The following is a 25190-nucleotide window of genomic DNA, read 5'->3' as shown; positions in this document are numbered from 1 at the left end:
GCGGGAAGGCCGTTCCGCGCCGTTCTCCTTTTCGACCTGCTTATGCGGTCATCCTTTCCTATCATTCTGATCCGCCCTGGCCTTCAGCGCAGAAGTGAACCTCGCCATCTCTTTCGCGTCTTTTCCGAAGGTGCCCCGGGCAGCCGAAAGGCCTGCGGACCGCTGATGCCTGCGCGGCTCTTTCGCTTTTGCGCTGTTCCGCCCTCCCCTCTTATTTCTGCCACACCGGCCCTGTGTATTAATTCGTTTTGGTATGAGTACAAATTGGCTTGAATCTGGTTTGATAGAGGTGGTAGATCGGGGCGCCGCGGCGAATGCTTGACCGCCTCCTGCGGTTCCGATATTACTGTTATTGTTGTTGACGGCGACGACGAAACAGCGGCTGTTTCGCCCACAAACCGCTTCGGCGGCTGAGCTCAGGGGTCCTTGCCTCTGTCCCCGGCCCTCGTATCTCCCAGCTACGCCTCGGTTCGATTTTATCGAAGGCTGGGAAATATCCGCGGTTGATTATTTAATTCTCCTTGTGAGGAAAACGGATTCTAGATTTTTCAAAAAAGAAAATTGGATAGGTACAATGTGTAGAATATTATATATATTTAAGCAGCTGAAAAAAGGTTGAGGCTGAAACTTTTTTGCATTAAGATTTTAATATTTCTATTTTGCTCGTCTCTCTCTGTATATATGTATAAAACTCTCTCTCTCTCTCTCTCTCTCTCTCTCTCTCTCTCTCTCTCTCTCTCTCTCTCTCTCTCTCTGTGTGTGTGTGTGTGTGTGTGTGTGTGTGTGTTTGTCTTCTGCTCGCCTCTAACGTCTCAGAGATCCTGCTGCTAGCAAACGTTCGTTTCGGAAGGGGCTTCTGAAGACTGCGAGGCTGCCGCGCCTGTTTCTTCCGAAGTGGTCCTGAGCCCCACGGCGCGCCAGCTGCGTGAAAAGTCCCAAAGGCCGCTCCCGGGACCGGCAACCCAGGGCCTCCTCGGACTGCGTCGTCCTGGGGAAGGGATCGGCGCACTTTCGGCTGGGCGGTGGCGGCGTGGACGGAGGACGACCGAGAATCGCCTTTGCCACTGGGCTTGAATCGAGAAGAGGCCGCATTTAAGAAGTTTGTTTTGTTTTCGTTTTTGGGGCGGTGGTGGGGGGAAATCGCCTTTTACCCCAAAGTGGAACGGGGATATTTGCAGAAATGCACCCCACAACCCACTCGTGCGCTGCCAGTTTTGCCTCTGACCACAGCTAACCTTGTTATCCTGCATAGCAGGCTCAGTCACGCGCAACCCACCGGATGGGGCCCGCTCCGCCTGCCAGTGGCGCCGCGGCCAGGTTCTTGGGCAGGCGAGAAACGGGTTGGGCCCTGTGACCCGCGGCCAGGGATTTAAAAGTGACTGTGGGGGTATGTGGGATGGGGGGGCGAGGCGCGGGCGAATCGCTGAGGAAATCTCCGCTCGGGGCTTGTCCGGCCCCGCTGGGCGCGCAGTTTCAGCCCCTTAATCCGGAAATGGAGGGCGCTTTGTGTTTTCCGCGCGGGGAAATCTGGCGACAGGTCTGAGTTCTACTCAGTGGGTTTCAGCCCGTCCATTTGGAAGGTCTTGGAGGCGCGGAGGCCTCGCTCTGCCCTGGGCATGAAAGCAAACCCCAAAGTCGGCGCGAGCGACCGAGCGACCGAGCCGAGGAACTGACCCGGGCCTTGGCGCTGGACTTCGGTGCAGCTGGGAGGCGAGTGGGAAAGAGGCCCGAGGTCAGATCGCCCTGGTCTCTTCTCCCGCAGCCAGCGGGCCAGCAGAGTGAGTCTTTCTGGGGTGGGTGGGGGCGGGGTCAGTTCTGGCCGTAGTGAGCCAAGCGTCAGTTCCCCAACGTGGTGGTGGAGCGAGCCCCTCCCCCCACCCAAGAATTCACAGCATCGCCCCTCAATCCGAGGTCCCGGGGGAGGGGGGAGGAGGAGGAGGAGGAGGAAGTGTAGCTGTAGGGCGTTTCGCCTTGCCGTCATCCGGCCCGCCCACTCTAGGCGACGGCCTGTCGGTCACTGCCAGAGGCCGCCAATCAGAAGGTTGGAGCCAGAGATTTTTGGCAGGCGGAGATGGAGACTGGGAGAAAAGCGCTGGTAGCCGCGGCCCCCCCTGCGCTGTCCGGGTACGTCCAGAGGCGGAGAGGCCGCGGCAGCGCGCCCGGCCCGGCGAGAGAGCGCCCCTGCCTTTGTCGCCGCTGGAAGGGCCCTCCTGCAGTCCGGCTGCCCCTCATGGGGCCACAGCCGCGCCATGCAGTCCGCCAGTGAGCTCCTCCGGGGCTGTTTGGAGCGCGCCTTCGGGGAGAGCTCTCTGGACGCTGCGGGGGAAGCCGGATGCGCTAGCGCAGACCAGGAGCCGGGCGCGGTCATGCCGGACCCGCGCTGCTGCTGAGGGAGCAGGATGGAGCCCTCGGAGCTGGGGCAGGAAGGGACCGTCCACACGCCACCGCTGCCGCCGCCCCACGAGCCCATCCGCTTTGGCATCGATCAGATTCTGGGCTGCCCGCAGCAGCAAGGCAGTTGCGCGGCTGCCGTCGGGGCGCCGGGGGAAACGGAACTGGCGCTTTACAGTAGCGGCTATGGAGCTTCGGACTACACCCCCGCCTGCACTCTCGGAGCCTACGGCCTTCCCGGGGGCCTCTCTGCGGGCAATGGCGGAGTGATCCGAGTGCCCGCGCACAGGCCCGTCCCCTCGGCGCCGGTCCATCCCCAGCCCGGGGGAGCGAGCCTCACCTTCCCCTGGATGGAGAACAACCGGCGGCTAGCGAAGGAACGGATCACAGGTGAGATCCCCGCGCCCTTTCTCCGCATCCCCTCCCAACCCTCGTCTTACCCCCGCACTGTGCTGAAACAGGCTGGGCTGCCCGAACGCCTCTTCCCCCGCGGGACCCGGCATCCGCACCTGTCCGAGGCAGTCGGCTCCCCTCAGAGGAGCCAGCCGCTCTCTCGTCACAGTAGGACTACCCCGTCTCCCTGCCCTGAGAAGATACTGCCTCTCCGCACTGGAAGGAGAGTAAGTCAGGTCGGTGCTTCAGCATCTGCCTGGGACTCTTCTATTCACCCCCCCCGCGCACTTTCTCCGGGCTTGCTGGATCTGCCGGTGAGTGTCTCCAGGCCTCAGCACCCCAAGGAAGGGCCTTGGGCATTTTGAAGGTCCGCACCCCCAATCCCTCACAAATACGACCTCTTTGGAAAGCGCTTGTGGGAAAGAGCGCAAGCTTCAGGGTTCCATAAGCACTTCCGCGTAGCAGAATGGACAGGATCCAGAGCGCCTGGTTTTGGTTTCCAACCAAGATGGGCTTCCCAAGGTGCTGCTCCCTCTGCCCCACCAACTGCTGCGCTTCCCGCGCACGTCTGCCCCAGTCAACCCCACCCCCCACCCCGTCCGAACAGCCTACACAAACCCAGCCTGATAACAGTGGATCCGCTTCCCTGGCTGGGGAGGGACGAGAGAGCCCCGCTGCCTGTCGGATGTGCAGAAGCCTGGGCAGCTTCCTTGGTCGGCAGGGCCAGCCCTGGCTCGCCGGAGGTGGTCTGTTCCAGTTCGCCATTAGACCGACTTCCGACGGGTGGAGATGCTCGGAGACACCCACCCCACCCCCGCCTGCCCTCCGCCTCGCTTTGCCGATGTGTGTGTGTGGGGGGGGGCGGTGCTACGAGACGGGAGGGGGGCCACTGCCCCGGACAGGCGCTGCTCCTGCGGCACCAAGGGCTTCAGGCCATCTTGCCTGGTGGCGGCTGGTGCCCTGTTGCGCTTGGCGAAGGCAGCGGGATCCTGCGGGGCTCCCATCTCCCTACATGGGCGGAGGGGGACGGACGGCATCGTTTCCCTCTCTCCTGCCAAGCAGGTGCTTTGGACTTCAACTCCCATCAGCAGGGCCAACAGCCAGGAATCGAGGGAGTTGTAGTCCAAAACATCCCGAGGGCTCCAAGTCAGGGAAGCTGCCATAGACTTTGCTGAACCGCGGGCGGGGCCAAGCTCATTTTTATAGCGAGGGGAGCCGCGCTGACACGGCGAAGAGAGAAGGCTGGCGGCCGCGGCCGGACTTCCCTGCTGCCCTTCATGCCCAGGAGCCGGCTGCGCCCCTCTCCGCGCGCTCTCCGCCACTGCCGCTGGGTTGCCGCGGAGCCTCCCTGCAGGCCTGGCGGAGAGGCGCTGGAGGCGCTGGCGAAGGGGCCCCTGCCCCTAAGGCCCGGAGGCCAAGCCGCTCCCTTTGCGGGGCGGCCCGGGCCGAGCTGAAGGAAAACTCTGCGAGGCTGCCATCGGAGGAGGGAGCAGCACCCGCGGCCCAGAGGCAGTCGGCAGCTGCTCCCAGAGCGAGGCTGCGGGCGGCCTTCGTGGGGCCCGGGCGGGGGGAGTGGCGAGGGGGGGCTTCCGGCGACCCCTTCCCCCTGGTCCTTCCTGGGCCACAGGAGGAGGAGGAACAGCAGCCTTGGGTAGGTTGCGGGGCTGCGGTGAGGAGGTGCTTCTGTGTCCCCTGCCCGGTGTGGGCGTCCCAGTGCCCTGAATACGTCGAGGTCGGGGATTAGGTGGATCTGGGTCTGGGTCTAGGCCAGGAGCGGGCCACCCTTCTCGACTGGGCCCTGGGAGAGCGTCCGCGGCAGCGTCCTCGGGCTCCTCCATCGCCCTGACTGGGCACCGGCTGCCCTCTTGCTCTGTCCGCAGCCGCGCTGCCGCCCTTCTCCGTGGCCCGGCGCGTCGGACACCCCTACCAGAACCGCACGCCGCCCAAGCGCAAGAAGCCGCGCACGTCCTTCTCGCGGGCGCAGATCTGCGAGCTGGAGAAGCGCTTCCACCGGCAGAAGTACCTGGCCTCGGCGGAGCGAGCAGCCCTGGCCAAAGCCCTCAAGATGACGGACGCCCAAGTCAAGACCTGGTTCCAGAATCGCCGCACTAAATGGAGGTACCAGGCGAAGGGGGGGGCAGCAAAGGCTGGGGCGGAGGGGGTGGAGCCGGGCGGCGAGGGCTGGGAGCCTGGTGCTGAGCGTGAAGCGCGTGCGTGCGGTGCGTGCGCGCGCGCGCCGGCCTGTGGTGCTGCTTAGGCGAGCCGCGGCCCCTCCCTGCGGCCTTCCTTGTTTCCAGTATGAAGAAGTTCATAAGAGTGGCCTACCTCGGAGGGGTGCGGTAAGCCCTGGCAAGAAGGGCTTGCAGGGAGGAGGCCCGATCTAGGGAAGGGTGAGCGGCACCTGCTCGGCACCGAGCGAGACTCGCAAGGCCCAGGACCTGTCCTCCGCCATCCTCGCGCACAGCTGCCTCTGCTCTTGGGTGCTGGGAACAGAGGGACTCACCCGGTGGCGAGGCGAGGGGCAAGCGCTCTGTGCATGCTTAGGCGAGGGGCAAGCGCTCCGTGCATGCTTAGGCGAGGGGCAAGCGCTCCATGCATGCTTAGGCGAGGGGCAAGCGCTCCGTGCATGCTTAGGCGAGGGGCAAGCGCTCCGTGCATGCTTAGGAGCGCTGGCACTTCCACATTGTCCTAGGGCTGAGCTTCGATGGAGTCAAATCCTGATCCGCCCAGAACACTCCCGCAGTGCCCCCCTGCGCCGCCCCCTTTCATGCCAGGCGGCCCTCCTTCCCCTCCTCCTCCTCCTCCTCCTCCTCCTCCTGTTAAGGGGCGCTCCCTGTCTCCCCCGCAGGCGGCAAACGGCGGAGGAGCGCGAGGCGGAGCGCCAGCAAGCCAACCGATTGATGCTGCACCTCCAGCAAGAGGCCTTCCAGAAGAGCCTGGGGCAGCCGCTGCAGCAGCACGACCCGCTCTGCCTGCACAACTCCTCGCTCTTCGCCTTGCAGAACTTGCAGCCCTGGGCCGAAGACCACAAGGTCACGTCGGTCTCGGGGGCGGCGTCCCTGGTGTGAGCAGCTGCCCGCCCGCCCGACGGAGGGAGGGAGGGAGCGAGGGAGGGAGGGCCGCGGCAGAGACGCAGGGCGAGCTGAAGGGCGCGGAGCGGGGGCAGGAACAGCCGCCAGCCGGAAAGCCTCTTCCGCCGGCCAAGCGCGTGGACTCCGCTGCCCGGTCTTGCAGCGCCCCGCAGAGAGACGCCGCCGGGAGGCCCCCTCCCGCAGCAGCAGATCTGCCGCTAAGTTATGGTGACTGTTTCTTTCAAGAATAAAGTGTTCAAATCTCCATCCGGGACTCATCCATGCCTCCCCACCCCGCACAAAGGCTGACTCGAGGGCGAAATCCTCCCCTCCCAGAATCACCCGCCGCACCCCCACCTCTGGCTTCCGATCCGCAGAGAGGGGGGGGGGAACCCGCTAGTGGAGAATACGCGCGCGCACCCGCGCACCCGCCGGCTGAGGAGGGCTGAGCCGGATGGGCAGGGCCGAAGGAGGGCTCTGCGCCGGTGCTGCCAGCCAGGGTCTCGCCCGGCCTCCTTGGTCTCTTGCTTGAGCGAAGCGGCACGTGGGAGATCTTGGCTCTGGCCTGCGCGGTGCCCCGCCCCCAGCTGCCGGACTTGTCCAAGGTGCTGGAAGGTCCTCTAAGCCCAAGGCAAGCCAGGCTCTCCCGACCGCTCTTTGGGGCCCAGGGCAGCAGAAGGCTCAAAGCGAAGCAGGCTCGTGGGTGTGTGCCCTGAGCCCGGGCACCGCCCCCACCGTGGCCCCGCACCCCAAGGGCCACCGCATCTCACGCCAGGCAGGCAGGCAAGCATCCCCTTCCCCGTTTCGGAGTCTCTCTGGGCGGAAGGTGCTTTCTCTTCATTTGTTTCCCCACAAAGAGGATGACATAACATGGCCCTAAGAGCAGACTCTGGACCAAAGCACTGGAGAATGGCCAAGGTAATGCCATTGTTTTTTTTAAAAAAAAGCGATTTAGGGGGGATCCAGGATTTGCAGTCCAGTTAGCACAATGACTGTTTTAGCCAGTGTCAATAAGCCTGTGGACAGGGGTGATCCAGTGGCCATTGTTTACTTGGACTTTTGCTAAAGCCCTTCACCAAAGACTTACTTAGCAAACTTAGCAGTCATGGAGTAAGAGGAAAGAGCCTCTTATGGTTCAGTAACTGGTTAAAGAACAAAAAGCAGAGAGTAGGAATAAATGGTCAACTCTCCTAATGGAGGGAAGTAAACAGTGGGGTCACACAGAGAGCTCTATTGAGACCACTGCTTTTCAAGTGGTTCACAAATTATCCGGAATTAGGAGTGAGCCATCAGGTGGCCAATTTCTCTGATGGCAACAATTTTTTTTTTTTTTTAGGATTGTTAAAACAAGAAAGGAACCACAAAGAGCTCCAAAATGAAGTCCCCAAACTTGGCATCAAAATGGGCATCAGAATGGCAAATTGAGTTGATTGCAAGCAAGTGTAAAGTGATGCCCATTGGGACAAAAAATTCCCAACTTCATGTATAAACTGATGGGATCTAGGCTAGCAGTGGATGACCATAAAGGGATCTTGAGGTAGTGGTCAACAATTCGATGAAAATGTCAACCCAGTGTTTGCTGAGGGAAATTCCATGGTAAGTGTAATTAGAAAAAGGAGTTGAAAATATAACTGCCATGGTCATACTGCTTTTATTTATTTTATTTTATTTTATTTATTACATTTATATACCACCTCATAGCCAAAGTTCTCTAGGCGGTTTACAAATATTACATAAATCTATAGTGAGACCACATTTGGAATACTGTGTACAGTTCTGGTCACTGCATCTAAAAAAAGAAAAGATATTGTAGAGCTGGAAAAAATCTAGAAAAGTGCAACTAAAATGGTCAAGGGGCTGGAGCCGATCCCCTAGGAAGGAAAGTTACAACAGCTGGGATTGTTCAGCTTGGAAAAAAGAAGCCTAAGGGGAGAGAAATAGAGGTGAACAAAATTATGCATGGTATGGAGAATGGGAGACATTCTTCTCCCTCTCCCATAATACTAGAACCCAGGATCATTCCATGAAGCTGATTGGTGGGATATTCAAGACAAATAAAAGGAAGTACTTCTTTACACTGCACATGTGTTGTTGTTGTTGTTGTTGTTGTTGTTGTTGTTGTTGTTGTTGTTAACCCATGGAATTCATGACCACCAGATGTAATGATGGCAACCTCTTTGGATGGCTTTAAAAGAGGGTTGGATAAACTCCTGGAGGAGAAAGCTTTCAATGTCACTAGTCCTGATGGCTATGTGCTACCTCCAGAAGCGGAGGCAGTAAGCCTGTGTGCACCAGTTGTTGGGGAACATGGTGCTGTTGCACCAGTGTTCTGCTTGTGGGTCCCTGGTCGACAGCTAGTTGGCCACTGTGTGGACAGAATGCTGGACTAGATGGATGCTTGCTCTGATCTAGCAGGCCTCTTATGTTCTTAGGTCAGGGGTTGGGTTTTACCTGTCTGTCCCCCATGCCATTAGGGTCTCTCGTTGGCCCTACCATGCTCCCCTCTCCGCAACATATCAGATGAGAGCTTCTCAAGAGGCAGCCCAGCAGCCATCTGTCAGGGACGCTTTAAGGTGCATTCCTGCACTGAGCAGGGGGTTGGACTCGATGGCCTTGTAGGACCCTTCCAACTCTACTATTTTATGATTCTATGATTCTGTGGCACAAACGGCACTGTGACACATTTCGGCTGCTCCATAATCCATCACCCACTTCCAGCTGGAGAACTGAGAGACCGGCTGTGCTCACATCTGGCCAAAGGTGGAAGGAGAAGAAGGGTCGTGGGCGGGGCGTGATGAAAGCGGGTGATGAGCGGTGGAAAGAGGCCTCCCCTGCCCGTAAATAATCCATTCAGGCCCATTCAGCAGGGAGCGGGGGTGGCGGCCATGGTTGCTGCTTCCTTCTTCCGAGGCTGCCATCTTGCATAACGGGAAGGTCTGCAATGCAGGGCTGGGGCTGGGATGATTTCCGAGCCTGTTCGTGCTTCTGGGGAGACCTGGAACTGTGGGGGGGGGGAACCTGCCTCCCATGAGCCTACTGCTTTGCCCCAAACCGGGGAGGTTGTGTGTGTTGCGAGGGGTGACAGCGGGGTTGGGGGGCGCAGCTTGCTCGGGGCTGCAGCTGAAGACAGCCGGGCTCCGGGGCGCAAGAGCGACGCCCTGCGGTCCAGGGACAGCTCGGTCCCGGGCAGGGCCGCGGTTCCAGGCCTGGGCTGCCTGGGCTCCTCGTCCGCGCCGCCACCGCCCCCTGGCGGTCACGCTGCAGTCCTCGGCAGGAAATGCATGCGCTGCCCGTGGGCGCGGGGGAGCGCCTTCCCCACGACCTTGTCAGAAGGGGAGATCAGCCCCCCCCCCCGCCGCTGGAGGCTTCTCTCAGGGTGGGTGGGAGCTGCGGGCCCACCCAGCCGCTCTGGCCCGTTGTAGGAGGTGCCTGGCTGCCCGAGTGAAGCGGGATGCGAGAGGACTTGCGGCTCGCCCCTCCCGTCCTCCCTCCCGTCAGCCTTTCCTGCTCCTCGGCTCGAGAAACAGCAAATTCTCCTGCCGCTACCGCAGCGCGCCCTGATTGGCTGTCGAAGCAGCGGCGGAGGCAGCCGGTCTATAAAAGCGGCTCTCGGTGCCGCAGTTGGCGCAGAGCTGAGCTGGCCAGTTCCGTGGCGAGCGGCTGGCAGCCTTCCCCCAGCCCTCTCACTGCCGCGGCCGGGAAGGTAGCCGGCGCGGAGGCAGCGCGGCCAGGATGGACTCCGAGGCGCTGGGCTGGCGCAGGCCCTGGGAGGAGTACCGCGGCGGCGGCGGCGGCGGCGGGCGCTCGGTCCGGGTGAGCTTCTTCTCCGCCTCGTCGTCGTCTTCGGCGGGGCACCGGCGCTCGGCTCGCTTCTCGGCCCCCTCCGGCCCCCTCGTGGCCGACCCCTTGGAGCGCCTCGACCTGGCGCAGGTGAGCAGCCTGAACGCCGAGCTGCTGGGGCTGCGCGCGCAGGAGAAGGAGCAGCTGGTGGGCCTCAACGACCGCTTCGCCACCTACGTGGAGCGCGTGCGGGACCTCGAGCAGCGGAACCGGGCGCTGCGGCTGGAGCTGGAGGCGCTGCGGCGGCACCAGCGCGCCCCCGCCCGCCTGCCGCAGCTCTACCAGCAGGAGGTGCGCGGCCTGCGGGCCCTGCTGGACGCCGAGGCGGGCGACAAGGCGCGCCTGGAGGCCGAGCACGACCGCCTGCGCCAGGCCTGCGGGCAGCTGCGCGAGCGCTACGCGCAGGAGGCGCGCCGGCGCCTGGACGCCGAGGAGACGCTGCGCCGCGTCCGGCAAGAGGCCGCCCAGGCCGCGCTGGCCACCTCCGACGCCGACGGGGCGGCCGGCGCCCTGCGCGCCGAGCTCGCCTTCCTGCAGAAGCTGCTGGGCGAGGAGCGGGCCGAGCTGGCGGCGCAAAGCGAGCTGGCCGCGGCCACGCGAGTGGCGGCGCTGGAGGGCGGCCCGGCCGCCGGCGCCGCCAAGCCCGACCTGTCGGCCGCGCTGCGGGACATCCGCGCCCAGTACGAGAGCCTGGCGGCCAAGAACATGCAGGCGGCGGAGGAGTGGTACCGCTCCAAGTTCGCCTCGGTGGCGGAGCTGGCCAGCCGCAACCAGGACGCCGTGCGCACCATCCGCCAGGAGACCGTGGAGTACCGGCGGCTGCTGCAGTCCCGCTCGGCGGAGATGGAGACCCTCCGCGGGGCCATCGACGCCCTCCACAAGCAGCTGGAGAGCCTCGAGGGACAGCAGAGCGCCGAGGTGGCCCGCTGCCAGGTGAGGAGGGAGGTGGGCCACGCGCCTGCCCACCAATGGGCACCTGCCCAGGGATCCCCGCACAGCGGGGCGCTGGCTGATCCCTAGGGGCGAAGCGGCCCTGTCCCATCCCCCCCCCCCCGCCCGCCGCAGTGTTGCTCGTAGGTGCCACCACATTCCCAGGCACCATTCAAGAGGAAGCTGTGTACAGGGTCATCTGAGCTTCATCTGGGGCCCTTCCTCCCACCACGCTCAGTGACAAAACTGGGGGGGGTCTGCTTCAGGGGAGGGTCTGCTGCTGCCTTTCCGAGGGAAGGGACAGCGCTCCCCCTCCCCGCAATCACATCCAGAGGAATGGGAGTCCTGCCCTTCGGTACAAGGAAGAGAAACTCTGGCGCCTCTTCCAAGGGAACAGCCAAGGTCGCCCGTGCTACCAGTGACCTTCATGCCACTTCCTATCCCCTCATAGGCATATATGCAATTTCTCATGTCTTTCAGTCATGTGGCACTTTTCAGCCATGAATGATCAGGCTTTAAGCAGCCAAAGGGAAAGGGAAAAGTCGCTGGATTTTTCCTCATTTGTGCTCAAGCATCTCCCCTCTGTTTGTGCTGAGCTCTGTGACTTATGCAGTGTTTGGATTGCAATTAGGAAGTATGAAGGTGGTGGTGGAGGTGGAGGAAACCACCACCTCTCAAGAAAAAGTGCCAAGTTTTAAGGTGTATGTACTCCACCCCCACCCCCCTTGACTGTCCTGTCCTGCGGTCAGTTCACCAGAAAGGAACATCCCTGATGAAGTATGCTGGGAATATTGTATTTGTAGATGAATCAAACATTTATGCAAAAGGATTTGGCAAGTCAGTCTAAAATGGCTTCCCCTTCATCTTTTCAATCTGCACATGTTCCACGTCCCCTTGGGAATCCTGCAGCCCTGCAGCCTGCTCCCCTATCCAGCCCCAGCCAATCACATCCTTAAGCAGCTTCCCCTGGTTGTGAATTCATGATGGAGACAAATTAATGCCACTTTGGTGGAACCATTAGGGCAGAGTGAGGGGGCCGCCTCAGATAAGCTGATCCTGGGTGACGCGCATGGGCGTTGATATTGCAGGGCAAACCTAGGTACTGTATGTGCTTTGGAACATCTGAGCTGGATCTTTGCAGCTGCCCAAATGCCATCATCTCCCATCATCTGAGCCTGCTTTGTCCTTCTGAGCTCAGTAGTTTGGACCTTACTAGGGGACCTCCAGACGCAACTGCAACTCCCTTTGCAGAGCAGTAGGGCAGTGCAGCATAAAGGAACAAGCCTTTCAAGGTGGCAGAGAGGACTGCCAACTTTCCTTCCACAGCCGCCTTGGCTGTAGTTTCTCTCTCTCTCTCACTCCTTCCCTCCCTGGTTTTCGACTCTTAGATGCCCACTGCTGGGAACTTACTTGCAATGAAATTTTGAACAGGGAGGGAGAAGGGCAGGAAGAGCTCCCTGTGGAAATACTGGTGCAGTTCACACAGCACCTGATCTTACAGCCCCAAACTGGAACCTTTGGCTTCTGCAGAACTTCAATAGCTTCAGCACAGCCTCAACAGACTTCTTTCTCCCCCTCCAATTTAATTTCTCTCATATAGTTGCAGGCAACAGAGGAGACCAAAAGAGGGTTAGAACTGATGTCATGATCCAGGAAGTGTCTTTTTAAAATAGGTTTTATAGTTGAGGTAACAGCTTCTTGCTCCTTCTGACTGGCTTCTTTCCCAAACTTGTGTGGATGCATGTGAGATTCATCAGATCAAGAGAGAATGCCACAGCTCTAAAGGACAGACCCCATTCATTGATAGATTTACAAACCTTGATCAAGTGTTTTGGGCTTCAAGAATTAATTTATATGGGTTGTGGTCTCTCTCAAGCCAAGCACAAAGTGGTACCACAAAATATACATTTATTGCTCAAACAGTATCAGAGAATAACAAATCTTTGTAATGATGAAACAAGCAAAAAACATTACCGCATACTATACAATTAGGATGACTAAAAGCGTGATTGAAATCGTGGCTAGTGTATTTCTTAGTGCAATTAAAGTTCTACTTTTCCCAACCATCATCATCCTTAAGATCTTATAGTTACCTGTCTGGCAAGCAAGGTTTGCAGAGCTCAGGTAATCATGTTTGGGAGGCTTCTTGTTCTCCCAGGATCTCTCTGGACAATCAGATCTAACTCTTGCTTTTATAACTCTTGTGTTGACAGTGACCTCATCTTAAGTTTTAGAGCTCAACATACCACTGTCCCCATTTTCCTCAATGTAGCCAAGTCTGCCACGGATGCCACGAACACCTAGGTGAAGGCGTCCCTGCTAAGCTAACCAACGTGCTGCTTCCAGCACTCGTGGCAACCTTGCTACATTTCCAAAAACATTTCCCCTTATTTCCAATAATACATTCCATTACTCACAGTTATCTCACAACATTCACAGAACTCATCACATCAGTTACCGATCACTTACAGTCACCATATGCAGATAATTAAAGATCCTGGAGCGTGTGGTCTACACTCGTTGTCTTGACTTTCTTTCTAGTAACTCTGCTCTGGATCCTTCTCAATCTGGATTCCATCCTTTGCATTCCACTGAAACAGCCCTTACTAAGATCACCAATGATCTTCTTACTGTCAAGTCTAAAGGCCTTTATTCCATTCTTATTCTCCTTGATCTAACTGCAGCCTTTGACACGGTTGATCATGATCTTCTCCTAGATTCCTTTCTCCTATAACTTTCTCCTACAGAAAGTGGTGGAAGGAACTAGAGGATCGGCAATCCTTGACTTGTTATTGACCAATAGGGATGACTTAGTGGATAAAGTGGCAGTTACGGAAACTCTGGGGGAAAGTGACCACGTCATACTTGAATTCTTGATTATGAAGGAGACAAAAGTCGAGCATAGCCATACACGTACTCTGAATTTTAGGAAAGCTGATTTTAATAAACTCAGAACTATAATAAGTAAGGTCCCGTGGCAAGGGAGCCTAATGAGAAAAGGAGTGCAGGGTGGGTGGGAGTATTTAAAAAATGAAATTTTAAAGGCACAGTTACAAACAATTCCAACAAGGAGAAAAGATAGAAGACAACAGAGGAAACCAATGTGGCTCCACAAAAAGCTTAGAGATGACCTGAAAACAAAAAGGGATACATATAGGAAGTGGAAGGAAGGCCAGGCTACAAAATAAGAGTACAGACAAGTGGCGCAGAAGTGCCGAAATGGCGTCAGGAAGGCTAAAGCTGTGAATGAGCTGAGATTAGCGAGGGATGCTAAAAGCAATAAAAAGGCTTTCTTCAGATACGTGAGTAGTAAAAGACAGAGGAAAGAAATGGTGGTTCAACTGCTTAATGAGGATGGCAAATTGATAACAGACGACAAAGAAAAGGCTGAAATGCTCAATTCCTACTTTGCCTCGGTCTTCTCCCAAAAGCGGGTCTATGACCCCCCTGGAAAAAGTGAAGCAGAAGTTGAGGGGGCAGGATTGCAGTTTGAGATTGATAAACAAATGGTCAAAGAACACCTAATTTCCTTGAATGAGTTTAAATCTCCAGGGCCCGATGAACTGCATCCAAGAGTAATGAAGGAGCTAGCAGAAGAACTCTCAGAACCTTTGTCTATTATTTTTGCAAAATCATGGAAGACGGGTGAGGTGCCGGACGACTGGAGGAGGGCTAACGTCCCTATCTTCAAAAAGGGCAAAAAGGAGGAACCTGGGAACTACAGACCAGTCAGTCTGACATCCATCCCTGGGAAAATTCTGGAGCAGATTATAAAGAAGTCAATCTGTAAACACCTTGAAATCAATGCAGTGATTACTAGAAGCCAACATGGATTTGTCAGGAACAAATCCTGTCAGACTAATTTGATCTCATTTTTTGATAGGATAACCTCCCTTGTGGACTGTGGGAATGCTGTGGATGTCATATATCTTGACTTCAGCAAAGCTTTTGACAAAGTACCCCATGACATTCTGATTAACAAACTAGCTAAAAGTGGGCTAGATGGAACAACTATTAGGTGGATCCACAGCTGGCTACAGAATCGGACTCAAAGAGTACTTATTAATGGAACCTTCTCAAACTGGGGAGAGGCAACGAGTGGGGTGCTGCAGGGCTCAGTCCTGGGCCCAGTGCTCTTCAACATTTTTATTAATGATTTGGACAAGGAGGTGCAGGGAACGCTGATCAAATTTGCAGATGACACAAAATTGGGTGGGATAGCTAATACCCTGGAAGACAGAAGCAAACTTCAAAGTGATCTTGATAGGCTGGAGTGCTGGGCTGAAAACAACAGAATGAAATTTAATAGGGATAAATGCCAAGTTCTACATTTAGGGAATAGAAACCAAATGCACAGTTACAAGATGGGGAATACTTGGCTCAGCAATACTACAAACGAGAAAGATCTTGGAATTGTTGTAGATCACAAGCTGAATATGAGCCAACAGTGTGATATGACTGCAAGAAAGGCCAATGCTATTTTGGGCTGCATTAATAGAAGTATAGCTTCCAAATCACGTGAGGTACTGGTTCCTCTCTATTCGGCCCTGGTTAGGCCTCATCTAGAGCATTGTGTCCAGTTCTGGGCTCCACAATTCAAGAAGGATGCAGACAAGCTGGAGCGTGTTCAGAAGAGGGCAACCAGGATGATCAGAGGTCTAGAAACAAAGCCCTATGAAGAGAGACTGAAAGAACTGGGCATGTTTAGCCTGGAGAAGAGAAGATTGAGGGGAGACATGATAGCATTCTTCAAATACTTAAAAGGTTGTCACACAGAGGAGGGCCAGGATCTCTTCTCGATCCTCCCAGAGTGCAGGACACGGAATAACGGGCTCAAGTTAAAGGAAGCCAGATTCCGGCTGGACATCAGGAAAAACTTCCCAACTGTTAAAGCAGTACGACGGTGGAATCAGTTACCTAGGGAGGTTGTGAGCTCTCCCACACTAGAGGCATTCAAGAGGCAGCTGGACAACCACCTGTCAGGGATGCTTTAGGGTGGATTCCTGCATTGAGCAGGGGGTTGGACTCGATGGCCTTGTAGGCCCCTTCCAACTCTGCTATTCTATGATTCTATGATTCCCTTCATGACCTTGGACTTTGCGGCTCTGTCTATAACTGGTTTGCCTCCTATCTAGTGGGTCGCTCTTTCAGCGTGTTGGCTAATGGCAGCTCGTCTTCCTCTTTTCCCCTTTCAGTAGGGGTTCCGCAAGGCTCGGTGCTTGGCCCGTTGTTGTTTTCCTTATACATATTGCCCTTGGGCAATCTTATTCAATCTCATGGCCTCCAATATCATCTTTATGCCGATGATACACAATTATATCTTTCATCTCCGGAACTTTCTCCTGATGTTCACGATCGTATCTCAGCATGTCTTTCAGATATCTCAGCTTGGCTGCTGCATCGTCGTTTGAAACTTAATATGGCAAAGACTGAATTGCTCGTTTTTCCTCCTAAACCTTCTCCTCATCTCTCATTCTCTCTTACTGTCAATGATGTTACGCTTACTCCAGTCAAGGAAGCCCGTAGTCTTGGCTTTATATTTGATTCCTTGCTCTCCTTTATTCCTCATATTGAGGCAGTAGCTAAATCCTGCCGTTTTTTCCTGTATAATATTGCCAGGATTCGATCATTTTTGTCTGTCTCTTCTGCCAAGACGCTTGTTCATGCACTGGTTATTTCTCGGCTGGACTACTGCAACCTTCTTCTCTCTGGCCTTCCTTCCTCTCACATCAGTCCACTGGTTTCTGTCCACCACGCTGCCGCTAAGATCATCTTCCTGGCTCGCCGCTCTGACCATGTTACTCCACTTCTGAAATCTCTTTACTGGCTTCCAATTCACTTCAGAATCCAATATAAACTTCTCCTGTTGACCTTCAAAACTTTTCACGGTCTAGCTCCTTCCTATCTCTCCTCTCTCATCTCCCACTATTGCCCCGCTCGTGCTCTTCGCTCCTCTGATGCCATGTTTCTCGCCTGCCCAAGGGCCTCTACTTCCCTTGCTTGGCTTCATCCATTTTCTTCTGCTGCCCCTTACGCCTGGAACGCTCTTCCAGAACATTTGAGATCTACAAGTTCAATCGCAGCTTTTAAAGCTCAGCTAAAAACCTTTCTCTTTCCTAAAGCTTTTAAAACTTGATGTTGTTTGGGCTTTATACTGTTAGTTTTACCCTACCCTGTGCCTGTTTTCATTTTCTTCTCCTCCTTATTGTTTTACCATGATTTAATTAGAATGTAAGCCTAAGCGGCAGGGTCTTGCTATTTACTGTTTTACTGTTTTACTCTTTACAGCACCATGTACATTGATGGTGCTATATAAATAAATAAATAAATAATAATAATAATAATAATAATAATAATAATTAGGAATCACACTCCTATGAAATACAATGAATTGTTATTCACAGCGCATGTTATATTCATATTCTATGACACAGTTTTTTAAAAAGCAAGAACACCCCCACAACCACATAGCTTAAGTTAATTTAAGTCCAGCCTCCTGCTCAATGCAGGAATCCACCTTAAAGCATCCCTAGGAGATGGTTGTCCAACTGCCTCTTGAACGCCTCTAGTGTGGGAGAGCCCATGACCTCCCTAGGTCACTGGTTCCACTTTTGTACTGCTCTAACGGTTAGGAAGTTTTTCCTGATGTTCAGCCGGAATCTGGCTTCCTATAACTTGAGCCCATTATTCTGTGTCCTGCACGCTGGGAGGATCGAGAAGAGATCCTGGCCCTCCTCTGTGTGACAACCTTTCAGGTATTTGAAGAGTGCTATCATGTCTCCCCTCAATCTTCTCTTCTCCAGGCTAAACATGCCCAGTTGTTTCAGTCTGTCTTCATAGGGCTTTGTTTCCAGACCCCTGATCATCTTCGTTGCCCTTCTCTGAACATGCTCCAGCTTGTCTGTATCGTTCTTGGAAGTGTGGAGCCCAGAACTGGACACAGTACTCTAGATGAGGCCTAACCAGTGCCGAATAGAGGGGAACGAGTACCTCACATGATTTGTTGTTGTTGTTGTTGTTGTTATTATTATTATTATTTATTTTATTTATTTATTTATTTATTTATTTATTTATTTATATAGCACCATCAATGTACATGGTGCTGTACAGATTACACAGTAAATAGCAAGACCCTGCTATAGGCTTACAATCTAATAAAGTTGTAGTAAACAATAAGGAGGGAAAGAGAATGCAAACAGGCACAGGGAAGTGTAAACAGGCACCGGGTAGGGTGAAGCTGACAGTATAGGGTCAAAACAAACTCAATATTTAATGCAGCCCTAAATAACATTTGCTTTTTTGCAGCCATATCACACTGTTGGCTCACATTGTCATGGCACAAATTAAGCTATGGGGAGGAGGAGACAGTGAGAACTTGGAGAAAACAAGGAGGAGATAGAGGAGAGTTGCACAAAACTAAAGAACTGTTTTAGTGAAGAGTTCCTGGAGGGTAAAGAAATAAGGAGGGATTGTTGCATAGACATGGAAAAGAAATCGGGAGAGGGAGGTTGTAAGTGCTCAGTGGTGAGATGAAAGCATTCTATATATGCTCAGAGGCATTCTTTATTTCACTGCTAAAACCGGTGAAATGTAAATGAATACTAGTACTTCTAAATTTGCATATATACACACACACATACACACACATATAATATTAGGGATGTGCACTGATTTCAAACATAGGCCATAGCTAGACCTAAGGTTTATCCCTGGATCATCCAGGGGTCAAACCTGTTCATCTAGGTGACACACAGGGGATCCAGTTCTCAGGCAGGGGCGAACCCTGGGTGATCCCAGGATGAACCTTAGGTCTAGCTGTGGCCATAGTCTGAAGCCCAAGCAGAATCAGGCAGTCTTTATGAGTTTAGTTTTGCTAAGTGCTGCAAGAGGAGGGAGATTTTGTGGTTCAATAACAGTTCCCACCTTCTAATCCTAGGGTACATTTTTGGGCTCCCATCACTGGATATTTTTAAGGCCTTTGATTGCGTGGAATGGCCAGAATTAAAGATGATAATAGAAAGATTAGGATTTGGTGAAAGATTTAAGGGATTGATAAATAATTTATATATTAAAAATACTGCATGGGTTGTAGTAAATGATGGCATGACAGAACAGATTTCCCTAGCCCGAGGTACTAGGCAAGGATGTCCCCTTTCCCTGATTTTATTCGCTTTAGTTATAGGAACTTTAGCCAGTGTGATTAGAGAGGATGAAAGTATTAAAGGGATTGGATGTAAAGACAAGATCAAGATAAGCTTGTTTGCAGATGATACCTTATTAACAATTGAGGAACCTGTGAAAAAATGGCTGGAATAGAACAGCACCTGAAAGAGTTTGGGGGAATGACAGGGTTGCAAATTAATTGGCCTAAATCAAAGATGATGTTGTTTAATTATAGTAAGGAGTGAGAACAGGGAGGGATTAGGAAGAATATAAATATTAAGGTAAGAGATACAATTAAATATTTAGGAGTATATATAACAAAAAAATTAGAGAGTCTAGAGGAGAAAAAAATTAATAATCTGAAGCAAGAGATTAAGGGGAAATTAGAGGAGTTTAAGAAGATAAGATTTTCATGGTTTGGTAGAATAGCAATTATTAAAATGAAAATCTGTCCAAGATTAATTTCCTGTTTAGGATGATACCAATTAAAATATTGGAAGTAGAATTGAAATATTGGCAAATTATGATTAATAATTTTTGTGATGGGGATAAGAAAGCAAGGATAAACAAAAAGATATGGTATAAACCGCAAAAAATAGGAGGATTGGGACTTCCTAATATAAAGTTATACTATTTGGCTAACCAACTAAGTTATATAATAGAGGGTATAATAGGATCAGAAGAGTTAGATCGGTGAGGGTGGGAAACACAAGATTTGGAGTTAAAGTTGGAAAATACATTTTTTAATAAGTTTACTAAGAAAGGGTTGGGAAAAATTGAGAATCCTCTGATGAAAAATATTTTAGAGATTTGGGCGAGGTAAAGAGGAAAATTGATATCAACCATTTCCCCTTTAACTCCAGTAGTAATGGTGGGGAACTTTCCAGCGGATTTAAAGAAGGAATTGGAAAAAGGAATTAAGGGAACAGGGAATAATTAAATGAAAAGATTGGATAGGGAAGATGGATAGTAAAGAACGAATAAGAGAGATGCAAAGAGGGAGGAAGGCATCTTGGATTGAAGTTATACAATTAGAACAGTGGACAAGGAAATGGATAAATGAGAATAAAGAGTGTAGAGAATATACAGAATTTGAAAAGATGATTATACTAAACTGGATTTCAAGCCCCATCATTCCCTAGCCCTGATGACCCTATCCTTCCAAAACTTTTCAGGTTTCCTGCCTGGGGATGCCTCTCTGATGCGTGCCATTTTCATACAAATTTACTAAATAAATAAATAAATAAATAAATGGATGGGTGAAGAGAGGGGGAAGCAAATCACCCACCCACCCACCGCCATATTGGAGAACTCCCCTTCCGCATGAACTGTTGCACCATCTTCTGCTGGGTTTTGAGGGACCCCTCTAGGCTGTCTGTAATTTTAAGAACAACAGTCCACAAGAAACATAGGGAGAAGTATATCTTTTTGGAGACCCTCAAAATGTCAAGACTGTCTTGCACACAAAAACACACCCCATGGCAAACATTCTGCCATTTTACAGACATGATTTCCTCCAATGGAGCAACTACTCCTGATGTTTTTAGCCAATTCTGCCAAGAAATAAAAAAAGTTATTGATGGTTCTCTTTAAAAGAAATTCAAAATATAAAGGCACATAGTATAAAACACCTGCACCTATGTTTCTGACATGGGCAGGCATAATCCCCTCTGAAGGGGCTACTATGCCTACAACTATCATCCAGTTCTGATCAAGAGAAAAAGAGTTAATGTTCTCTTTATTTTAACTCCCATGATACTCCACAGGAAGCACAAAGCCTCTGTTTTCATAGAATCATAGAATAGCAGAGTTGGAAGGGGCTTACAAGGCCATCGAGTCCAACCCCCTGCTCAATGCAGGAATCCACCCTAAAGCATACCTGACAGATGGTTGTCCAGCTGCCTCTTGAAGGCCTCTAGTGTGGGAGAGCCCACAACCTCCCTAGGTAACTGGTTCCATTGTCGTACTGCTCTAACAGTCAGAAAGTTTTTCCTGATGTTCAGCTGGAATCTGGCTTCCTTTAACTTGAGCCTGTTATTCCGTGTCTTGCACTCTGGGAGGATTGAGAAGAGATCCTGGCCCTCCTCTGTGTGACAACCTTTTAGGTATTTGAAGAGTGCTGAACGTTGACTCTGATTTGGTACTGACTTGAAATTGGACTGATTGCAAAGTGGTCTGAGCAGAAGCAGGGTGTTTTTCTGAAGCACTGAATTGGGGTCGGAGTCAAAGGGGTGTGTGTCATCTCACACCACACACACACACACACACACACACACACACTCGTATAGCACTTAGTCTAGATCCACTAAAGACTTGCAACTAAGACACAGGGATTGGTTCCATTAAAGCTGGGGGCGGGGGGAGGCACGTCTTCCTGCTCCCTTCCACATGGGCTCCATGACTCACCCACACCCACTTCCCAGCCTGCAAGCACAGGGGTGCCTCCCTCCCTGCCCACAGCATCTTCCCCTCTTGCCCATGGATTCATGGGTGCCCCCTCCCCGCCCACATTGGCTCACCCTCCCCTCCTGCTCTCTGGATTCCCCATTCTTAGCTGGCTCTACAGCCCAAGCTGCTCCTCTTGGCTCTGTGAGAGGTTTTCATCCTTTCTACTCCTGAAGCTGCCTTAGCAGGAATTTCACTCCAAGCCATCCACATTTCTGCCTGAACCTCTCAGTGCCGCAGACGCTGAGGTGGTGACTGCAGTGCTGAGGGTGGGGGGAGGGGGTGCTAGCCGAATACTTGACAAGAGCCAAATGGCTGCACTTGGGGATAAGTGAAAGCCATCTTCCTATCAGGATCAAAGGAACGTTGAGTTACTACTGGCCCATCAGGCTGGATCAGACCTCCATTTCTTTACGGAGAAAAGATGTTACCAGGCTGTGTGCCCCAGTGTGCCATGCTCAGGTCCTTGATCCAAGCTGCAGGCAAAATGGACCTGCAAGGGGCAGCCAGCCCTGACCAGAAAAGCTGCTACCCCCACCTCACAAAGGCTCACTGATCTGCAGGGCTGGCCCAAGAGACTTTGGCCTAATCTACACCAAGCATGATATAGCGGTACTAAAGCAGTCTATGGTCTGTGTCTTATGGGCCCCAACCATTGTCAGTGCACTTCAATGCTGCCATAAAGCAGCCGTGTGGCTCCTGCCTCTTATGTACCGCTTTCATAGTGCAATATCTTGCTTGGTGTAGATTAGGCCTTTGCCGCCTAGGGGTGGGTGGGTGGAGCAGCAGCAGCAGATGGCGGCCCCCTCCCCAAGACAGGCTGCACTGAACTCAAGGATGCTCAGGTCATTTTGGCACCTGCACCAGAGGATCCGGCAGGGGCCTTTCCAATTCTCTGACAGCAGAGAACTAGCATTTGTTCCCATTTCATGACAGAAACAGAACACTGTTGCTCCACGGGAGCAAGAGCCGGACTTCTCCCCTCCTTCAATTTGAACCTCCCTGGGGAAGGGGGTCTTGGTCACTAGGCAGAGGTGAGGACACCCATGTTGTCCACCTCACTGGAGCATGTGACTTGCTTCCTGGCTCCAAGTGTGTGTGAGAAACCCATGGGCTTTCAGGGGTTAAAGTTCCCAACTGGGGTGGGGGTGGGGGGAGGATGGACAATTGGGTTTTTTGACTGTTGCCTCATCTTCTGCCCCCTCCCCCAGGAGAGAGTGGCAGAACTGGAGCAAGAGATCTCAGAGGCCAAGGAGGAGATGGCCCGATACCTGCGTGAGTACCAGGAGCTTCTGAACATCAAGATGGCCTTGGACATAGAGATAGCTGCATACAGGTATGGCTAGCAGCAGTCCCCCTCCCCCCCAACACCACTGTCAGGATGCATCAGGTGTGCAGATGGGTACTCTTAGGCTCTGGAATTAATGCCCCCCCCGGCACTTCAGTTGGCAACATGCATGGCTTAAATGGGGAAAATGGCAACCCAGCCCTGCTGTGTTGGGAAGGTGGTCCTTCTGCTCATTCGGAGCAGGGCCATGGACTTCTGCCCCCAAGCCCTGGGCTGCCAGCATCCCTGGGCTGCATGGTCCCTTCTGCCAGGCCCTGTGTGTCACATGTATTGGCCCTCCCAGTTCAGACTGGAGCTGGGGAATGTAGAACTCCTTGATGAGCCTTGCTCCAAGGGCATTTACCGTTTTTCCAAGGGCAAGAGGGCGTGAGGGAGAGGGCAAGTTGTGCTGAGGAGTGAGACAGATGCAGGTGGAAGGGTGAGGGTCAGGAAAGGGTTAACTATAGGACGGGCCGGAGAAGGGGTGCTGGCAAGCAAAAGGGAGGAGACAGGGGGCCCTTCCTGGAAGAGGGAGCAGCCCCAAAGAAAGGATGGTGACATGGGCCTAGTCTACGCCAAGCAGGATATTGCACAATGAAAGTAGTCTATGGTCTGTGTGAATGGGCCCCAACCATCATCAGGGCACTTCAGTGCCACCATAAAGCAGTCGTGTGGCTCCTGCCTCTAATATACCGCTTTCATAGTGCAATATCCTGTTTGGTGAAGATTAGGCCATGGAGGGGCAAAAGGAAGGACGCAACCAGCTTCTGCAAGAAGGCTGAGTGTAGCTGCCCTGCACTCCACAATAAGCTCTGGACTGCCCTGTATTTGATTTATTTGCTTATTTATTACATTTCTGTGCTGCCCAGTTACTGAAGCCCTTGGGTGGTGTACAAAAGTATCTCGATTGACGAACAGCCTCTCCATGACCAGAGCAGTTGTTGCATCCGCAGTGTGTTGTAAACACCTGGTTGAGACAGCCTGGCTGATGATGATGATGATGATGATGATGATGATTAGCATTTTTATACAACCCAACAGCCGAAGCTCCCTGGGGTTTACTGCTCAAGTGAGGTGAACTGCAGCTGCCTCCCCAACACCACTGGGTCTGCCCACCTCCATGTCCACCCGGCCACTCTCCTCTCCTGCCCCAGCACAGAGCCAGCCCACAACTGGACCATACTGAGGCTGTGGAGCCCTCTTCACTCCGGAGAGGGCTGTGCTCGATCGCTCCTGCTTTTAAAGGAGTCGGGTGGAGGCTCGGGGTGAAGCCTGGCAGCTTACCCCACAGGGCTGATCACCAAGGCCTCCTCCACCCCCCAAGCAGCCTGCTCATTTGGAGTGCATGCTGCTGCCACCACTGCTATTGAGTGACGGGGCAGTGCAGAGATTCCACTGGTCCACCCTGATGCTCAACACTCTTCCTTCTGAGCTAGTCAGGGCGGCCTTGGGGGCTGGGGCTGGATCTTCCCAGAGTTACCTCAGTCCAGGCTGGTGCAGGATTTCACGTCCACCAGGGCCTCTACAGCTCTGCCCCAGCGAGTCTTTGCCTCGCCATTTTTTTGTGCACAGGTGCCCAACACCTGCCGCCCTGTAGTAAATACTCACGCACACATCTGAGGGTTGAGGGTTGAAGTGACTTGAAGCGACCAAGGCCATTCAAGTGCCGTTTATTGAGCATACACAGAGTTTAAGTAGGAAAAAACTCCTCCTTCTTCTCCCCTCCCTTTCCGCCGAAACCCCTTTGATCACCTTGCTTGTATCCTGAATCCACATCTTTAATCCCCTCTGTTTGCTGAGCTAGTCTGCCTTGGTTGTTGATTCCATGTTAGTTACTGGAAGCCAACAGGACATGTCTAGCATTTGAACAATGGTCAATTAACGGGGAGGAAGATAACAGCAAAGCCCTGCTTCGCCGGGGCAGTCTTCTGTCAACGTAACTCTCCAGGCCTGTGCTGTAATACTTCACCGCCCCTCTTCTCTTTTATTTCATTGATTAGTGAAAGGCGAATTGGCCAGGAAGGTGTGTGAATGAGCCACCCTTGGGAGCAGGGAACCTGTTGCACGCACGCACACACGCACACACTGGCGAGCTTGTGACTCCCACATATGTGTTTCCACTCACCGGTCCTCTCTGCCCCATGGCTGCCTCCTGGCACATGTGAAGACACCATCAGGCCTGTAGCAGGGAGTCCCAGAGGATGCGTCCACATGTGATTGAGTGTGGGTACAAAGAGAGGCCTGTTGGGCCTGTGGTAGTTCTGTGTGTGTGTGTGTGTGTGTGTGTGTGTGTGTGTGTGTGTGTGTGTTGAACTTTAGTAACACCTTCCCCCATCTCTTTTCCAGGAAACTGCTGGAGGGGGAGGAGATGTGGTGGAGCTCTTCTTGGCAAGCCATGGCGAAGTGATTTGGCTGGGAGCCACGGAGCCTTGGACCCATCACCACTGGCGCACTCATCTCCCTCCCCCTCCCCCTCCCCTCCTGCTCAGCGGATGAGCCATTCCCCCAGCCTGCCTTGGAGCTAGGTGTGTCCCAGGGCCCAGAGAGAGAGGGGGGAGGGATGGGGGGAGCATGGTGGGAGAGGCTCTTGCCCAGCAGCCTTCACATCATGCCGGACGTGTCCTTGCCAC

At 53.2% G+C, this 25190-nt stretch overlaps 3 protein-coding genes across 5 annotated transcripts in view; 2 read left to right on the top strand and 1 right to left on the bottom strand.

Annotated features, from left to right (window-relative positions):
* LOXL3 (lysyl oxidase like 3) overlaps positions 1-25190 on the bottom strand; it is a 281633-nt gene that overhangs the window by 91415 nt on the left and 165028 nt on the right. The window lies entirely within an intron of this gene.
* Positions 2400-5852, top strand: TLX2 (T cell leukemia homeobox 2). Its single transcript, XM_063136048.1, has 3 exons — positions 2400-2781; positions 4665-4902; positions 5633-5852. The coding sequence occupies exons 1-3, from the start codon at positions 2400-2402 to the stop codon at positions 5850-5852; spliced, it is 840 nt and encodes a 279-aa protein (XP_062992118.1).
* Positions 9588-25014, top strand: LOC134404992 (neurofilament light polypeptide-like). Its single transcript, XM_063136047.1, has 3 exons — positions 9588-10628; positions 22445-22569; positions 24907-25014. Exons 1-3 carry the CDS (start codon positions 9588-9590, stop codon positions 24965-24967), a joined length of 1227 nt encoding a protein of 408 aa, XP_062992117.1. The 3' UTR covers positions 24968-25014.

The sequence above is a fragment of the Elgaria multicarinata genome, chromosome 10 (genome assembly GCF_023053635.1).
Source record: "Elgaria multicarinata webbii isolate HBS135686 ecotype San Diego chromosome 10, rElgMul1.1.pri, whole genome shotgun sequence".
NCBI lineage: Eukaryota > Metazoa > Chordata > Lepidosauria > Squamata > Anguidae > Elgaria > Elgaria multicarinata.
Note: the sequence above shows the minus strand (reverse complement) of the source record. Positions and strands in the feature narration are given on the sequence as shown.